The following is a 6,367-nucleotide window of genomic DNA, read 5'->3' on the forward strand; positions in this document are numbered from 1 at the left end:
CTATATTTTAATGTATGTACATAAATATATAGTTTGTCGCATCGCATGCTCCAATATGCTTGCTATAATTCCTACTTACTCTAATAAGCGCATTGGAGTGAATAGGAGTTATGATAAGAGCATATTGGAGCATGTTGGAGCAGTCGACGCGGACAAACCTATAGAGAAATATGTGAATGATTCAAAGGCTGCATTCAGCAGAATACAATAATTTTGCAATCGTTTTATGATTGTCTGCTGAGATAGGATTATTCTTCTAGATTTAAAAATATAATTCAATCAGTGCGAAGAAAACTTCCAACAATTGCAATGTAAATGTTCTGCTGAACGCAACCAAAGCGAGTAAATCGAGTAAAGCGAGTAAGTATTTTCAAGCATTATTGACTCTGCAAAGTTTTTAAATTCAGAAAAATATCCAAAGGTAAATATATATATATATTTTTTTAAATATACATTTAATCTTTAAAGGCTATACAGGCTATAAAATGCAACGAATTTTTAGGAATTTTGTGAGATTATCTAAGTTCATCGGAAGCACATCCGTCATAATTGTAATGGCCCAAAATAGGAAGTTCGCAAAATTTTACACGTCGTATTATTGCATGTAAAGAACGATTCCTAGATGCAGAGATTTTCGTTGTCCTGTTTGTATTTCCTCTTTGAGGAAAACGGATTTGAGCACCACTGATGCCGAAGTCGCGTATACAAGACATTACGAGACCCAAATGATCCAATAGCAAACGAGTAGGCTAGAGGCAACAAATTATTGTTGCCGTGGTGGGAATATTATACCACCACGCTTGTCCGTTCGGATGGTTTGGAGTTTCTTACTCTGACAAATTGGTCTCCATCTCTAATTGATCGTCACCAAGGAGGATCGTTCCTCGTCTTCAGCGACGACGTGACGTAGACAAGATTGCTTGAAAAAGAGGACACGGAAAACAGTGGACGTATGGAGGATGATGACGCGCCCCTTGACGTAGGCCATTTTACATAGCATCGGGACTGATGAAAGGGCCTGTTCCTTCAGGGGCAAACGCATTCGCTTGCTCTTCCTTTTCACGTATTCGTCTGCACGGATTTCAATCGAAAGCACAAGGTTCGCCTTATGAGTAGATATTGTCTCTTGAATATGAGTGACTGATATTCAGAATGTTGCTCATTGCTTGCAGATGTTCTTAATGTGGAATGAAAGCAGAAAATAAGAATAGACTGGTTTATCTAAAGGAAAAATCTCTCATACAATTAAATAAGAAAATTGGAGATAGAAATTATTACGTGACACAATGGCAAATGGAATGGAGAAAATAGGTGAGTAAAATTGACTTAGATTTCTCTTTATGAATGCGAGATATAGGATATCACTTTCGAAATCATATGCGAATATTTATGTATGATAGACTATAAAACTTGTATCCTTACTCAAATAAACAAATTAAAAAATCATGAAGAGCCAACTTTGTAAAATGTAGCTTCTTATATATATATATTCTTATATATTTATGCAAAGATTATATATCCAAATATTTTTTATTTTATATAATATTTAAATTTCTAATAAATAATTAAGACTGAAAAGTTGCATAGATATTAGAACAGTTTGATTAGTGAATGAATTAATATACATATTAAAATAATATATGGAAGTTAAGATTATGCAAGAATTGATAAACTTAATTTTATTTAATGTGTTATTTATGTTCAGGAATTTCTTTCTTTTAAATTATTCAACAAATTTTCTTGCAGAAATCCTGAAGATTGAGGAGTGTAGTCATGATCTAATTGTGGACGAAACCAATGGGATCGTGTTTGGTAATTTGATCATTCAGAAATAAAATGTTTAATACTGTAATAATTCTAAATATTTAAAACAAAATGAATATTCTGATTTTGCAGATATGGACCTCTCACAAGACGAATCTTTAGTTGTAACTGATAGTGCAACCACTGCCAATAAGAAAGGTAATTATATTTTGTATATACATTAAGAATTGTACGATCATATTAAATTCTTAGACATTTTTAGATAATTCAGAATGTCTTAGAACTTAAATATGATTGTACAATCTTTGATAAAGTTGATAAATTGCTTTTAATTTTTGGCAACTGTATATTTTTTAAAATTAAATTTTGAGACATCTTGTATGTATATCTTTAAATATAATTTCATAATTTTTGCAAATTATAAATATATTCGTAATTCCCGCAAAACTACATAATATAGTTTTGATAATATGTTTTTATTTTGTTAAAGGTGTGGTTATTTCAATTGTAACTGATTATCAATGTGTGACATGTCAACGTATTTTCCAATCAAAGGACGTAAGTTATAAGTTTTTTTAAGATTATATTTTATATGTCTGTTATTTTCTCATGCTTTTTGTTCCTTTTAATGATTTATATCTTATAATTCTGAAACAGATGTTGCAGAAGCATGCAGACACATGCAGAGAGGAAGATGACTCAAACAACATACTTAGTAATATAGCAAGTTATGATTCAGAAGAAGAGGAAGAGGATGAAGATGATCCACTTTTAAATGCTGAAGGTTTGTGGCTATGCATTAAACAAGATTATTTGTTCACTCTCACAATACAAAGAATTTTACAATCTATTTATATTCCTAGATTCGGATTCTAAGGGCCAAAAGAATAATAATGAAAAACCTCTCATCAAACCCGTGCCCGAAACGCAGTGTCATTGCTGTGCGGAAGACTTAAAGACGGCCCATAGCGGCGGAGAATACAAGTGTTCACATTGTGATCTCAGCTTCAAGAAAAAAGCATCTCTGGAAAGACACGATGTAGTTATACATTGGACTTGCGATTCATGCACATGCAATGAATGCGGTTCTTCTTTTCGTGATAAGAAAGCTTTAAATAAGCATCGCTATACGACACACGGAGATCGCAAAATTTTTAAGTATGTTCATATCAGCATGCATTTAAGTTATTTTCATTAAATGTAAAATTATTGTTATAAAATTCGATCATACTCATACTTCATAATAATTTCTTTCATTTTCTATTACAGTTTTTATTAATAATATAATAAGTCTAAGATTTATATTTTTATACAAAATTTTATTTTTAGATGTGATCCTTGCGATACTTATTTTTCTCGGAGCTATCACTTAAATCGACATATAATGCAATCTGGTTGTCATGGTAACATACTTAATAAATTCAGTTGTCAAGTAAGTACACGATTATCCACTAATAATTCTTTAAAATTAGAGATTATAGAAAATTAGACATTATAATGAGTAAATGAACGATGTTGTAGGTTTGCAAGAAAGACTTTACGCGTAAGGATAACTTGCGGGAACACTTGCGTACTCACGCGGGTACGCCTCAGAGACAAAAAAAGAAATGCAACTATTGCCCAAAGGAATTCTTTACGTACCAACAGTTGTTGGTACACGAACGCATGCATACGGGAGAGCGACCAGTCCAATGCGATTTATGTCCGAAGACGTTCCTGTCGCCGCTCGCGCTGAAAAAGCATCGTCGTGTACATACCGGAGAGAAGCCGTTTGAATGTAAATACGTAAGTATTTTTTATCGAGTTTATGCAGTACGAGTATTTACACAATTGCTTAATATTACGTATTTCTCTTGATGATTAAGTATAGAAATAATAACACTAACTTTTATTGTGTCATTTTATATTACAAGCTAACTGAACGGACATGTGCTTTCGTAAGTTTTTAATTGTCTATGAATCGGTATTGAACTAAGGGGTTTCAAGATACATAAAGTACACATAGTTTTTACTTTACAAGAGCAATTAATTTCTATTAATGCATTTTTATGCGAATATTAATGCAAGTGTTTGCATTGCCAGTGTCAGAGAAAATTTGCTGCTCGTGAAACGCTGAATCGTCACTTACGGACACACACGGGTGAAAAACCACATGTATGCCAGTATTGTGGCAAATCATTCATTCAAGCAGCGCAATTAAGAGCACATGTGTTCCATCACACTGGAGAAAATGGTTTCTACTGTGATGTGTGCGACAAGGCATTTAATCGGAAGGCGCGTTTGAATATCCACAAGAAGTTTGTACATGAGGGAGCGATTCCATTTACGTGTGAAGTCTGCGATAAGGGTTTCATGCGAAAAGAAGATTTGATGAAACACAAAGTGCTACACACTGGCATCAAACGTAAGCTATATTTATGTTATAGAAGGGAATTATTATTAAAAAAAATGTATATAATATTTTTGAAATACGTCGCACACTTCGTTTTATTATACATAAATTTCTTTTTACATTTTAGCGTTCAAATGCGACAAATGTTCCAAGGCCTTCTCGGTGAAATCGTCATTGCAAGCACACCTCAACACTCACAGACGCGAACCGCCCCAATCATGCGTCGAATGCAATAGAGTGTTTATCCGACAAGATTGTCTGATGCGACACATTCGGGCGAAGCATCGGGAATTATTGGAGGACGTAATGAACGAGGTTGAGAAGAAACATTTGCAAACGCAATTGTATAATATCGCATCGACCGCTGTTGCCAAAATGAAAACCGGCAAATCTAGAAGACTCTCCACCGACGAGTTGTTGAAAGCCATTGTAGATCTCTTGAGATTACTTATCGATGAGGAAACATTACAGGTATAATCTTACGTAGTTTTATATTTATACAACTTTATTATTACGCATGAATTACCACGTTAAATGCTCTCACTTGCCAGATATTTAACTTTCTTTATTATTATTATCTTGAGAAAATTTATACTTTATGTTACAGGTATAAGTCTTTTAATTTAATTTTGTTACATTATCTTTTAAATTAATTGTATTAATTTAAAATGGCAGCTATTTGGTTGGCCGGATGCTCCAATACAAGATGTCCTCGAGGCTGTAATCAGAAGATGCGGACATGAGCCGATAACATCGGAGACTAACATGGTGTTTACTGAGAGGCTGCGACAAAATGTCAAACTTCTATTCACTGTCGTCGTCGACACAGTGAATGACGAAATAGTGAAATCTCTTTTGACAACGAAAACGGTGGACGATGTCATTCTTCACGTTTTAGAAATATCTAATCAAAATTAGGAACAAAAAGATATTATACAAGCGACGATTATACCTTTTTGAATATTTATGCGAACTATTTTTGAATATTTTAAGATTTATGCAAACATATAAAAAACAAAAAAAGAAAGTTTTGGATAACGAAGCTAAGTCATAAGAAAAACATAATCAGTAAATTGGTTTGAAAATTTTGTGCTTAAGTTTAGTGCATAATTATATACGAGTTTACCGTTGTATATAATTTAATTATATTATAATTTAATGCGTATCTTTTTGAATAATTTAAGGAATATTTGCGCAAATCATTATCAGATCGATTTATTTTCAATCAATATACATTATGTTTATTATACATTATACATATTGCTTGATGGCACTTCTATTATGGTGAATTCGGTCACTCGCTCCACATTGGATTATAATATACATTGAAAAGGCTGCTTTATATAAAATATGTAAATGCAATGACATAATGTAATCAACCTCGATAATGAAATAATATATATTCTATTAAATACATTCTATTAAATAACATGTTATTATTTAATTGTTTAAAATATTCATATGTTTTTACGTTTAATTTTAATTTCTGCTAATTTCATATATAGCAGTTTTTAATATGCATTAATTTGGCGAGTGACCGAATTTGTTATTAGATTTACTTTAATTATTCTTATGCGAGAAATCATGACTTTGATTATGATTTACAACATGATTATGGTATACAACAAGATTTATATTATCGTGCACATACTGTGAGAGCAAAAAGTATTCGTACAAGAAAATTTGTTATAAAAAAAAGTCTTATTTATAGAAAATAAACATTAATTAGTAATTTTATACAATAAATACATTCTGTTCTAATATAAACAAACAAGCTTCGCTATATATTCTTGATTTTAAAAATTTTTCGTCTGTACGAATACTTTTTGAGCATTGAAACAATACAACTTTTAATTTTCGCTTATTTTTCAGATGATATATTTTGCATAATTAATACACATCTTTTTGGTATATATAATTTTAAGAAACGTACAGTCTATTTTATTTTTTATGAATAAATTATTAATTATCCAACAAGAAATAATCGTCAATTAAATCGAATCGACGTCAAATTGATGTTGAAATCATCGTATTTATATCAATTGATAAGACATTAATTCGGTGATTCATTTCTCGCTGGATAATATTTACTTTTTAAAAATATTTTCTCTGTACGAATACTTTTTGCACTCATTGTATATGTCTATATACATGTATTATGTATATGTTACACACACACACACACACACACACACACATTATATATATATA

The 6,367-nt window shown here is 31.5% G+C and overlaps 1 protein-coding gene across 2 annotated transcripts; it reads left to right on the top strand.

The window, feature by feature from the left end:
* The first annotated feature begins 726 nt into the window (after positions 1 to 726).
* LOC108692604 (gastrula zinc finger protein XlCGF57.1) lies at positions 727 to 5,171 on the top strand. 2 transcript variants are annotated; one of them, XM_018200934.1, is made up of 13 exons: positions 727 to 1,099; positions 1,173 to 1,311; positions 1,747 to 1,812; positions 1,897 to 1,962; positions 2,255 to 2,322; positions 2,422 to 2,548; positions 2,628 to 2,922; positions 3,094 to 3,196; positions 3,286 to 3,549; positions 3,678 to 3,701; positions 3,847 to 4,168; positions 4,284 to 4,627; positions 4,832 to 5,171. In XM_018200934.1, exons 2-13 carry the CDS (start codon positions 1,287 to 1,289, stop codon positions 5,072 to 5,074), a joined length of 1,947 nt encoding a protein of 648 aa, XP_018056423.1. In that variant the 5' UTR covers positions 727 to 1,099; positions 1,173 to 1,286; the 3' UTR covers positions 5,075 to 5,171. The 2 variants fall into 2 exon arrangements, with proteins under 2 accessions (XP_018056423.1, XP_018056424.1); XM_018200935.1 differs by lacking the exon at positions 3,678 to 3,701.
* Positions 5,172 to 6,367: the final 1,196 nt, after the last annotated feature.

This window comes from Atta colombica, unplaced genomic scaffold (assembly GCF_001594045.1).
Source record: "Atta colombica isolate Treedump-2 unplaced genomic scaffold, Acol1.0 scaffold78, whole genome shotgun sequence".
In the NCBI taxonomy this organism is placed as follows: domain Eukaryota; kingdom Metazoa; phylum Arthropoda; class Insecta; order Hymenoptera; family Formicidae; genus Atta; species Atta colombica.

Excerpts from the sequence above, each read along its gene's own strand:
- LOC108692604 (XM_018200934.1), top strand. The coding sequence starts at position 1,287 with ATGGCAAATGGAATGGAGAAAATAG. Across the intron at positions 1,312-1,746 it reads AAATGGAATGGAGAAAATAG|AAATCCTGAAGATTGAGGAG; the intron begins GTGAGTAAAATT and ends ATTTTCTTGCAG. Across the intron at positions 3,550-3,677 it reads AGCCGTTTGAATGTAAATAC|CTAACTGAACGGACATGTGC; the intron begins GTAAGTATTTTT and ends TTATATTACAAG.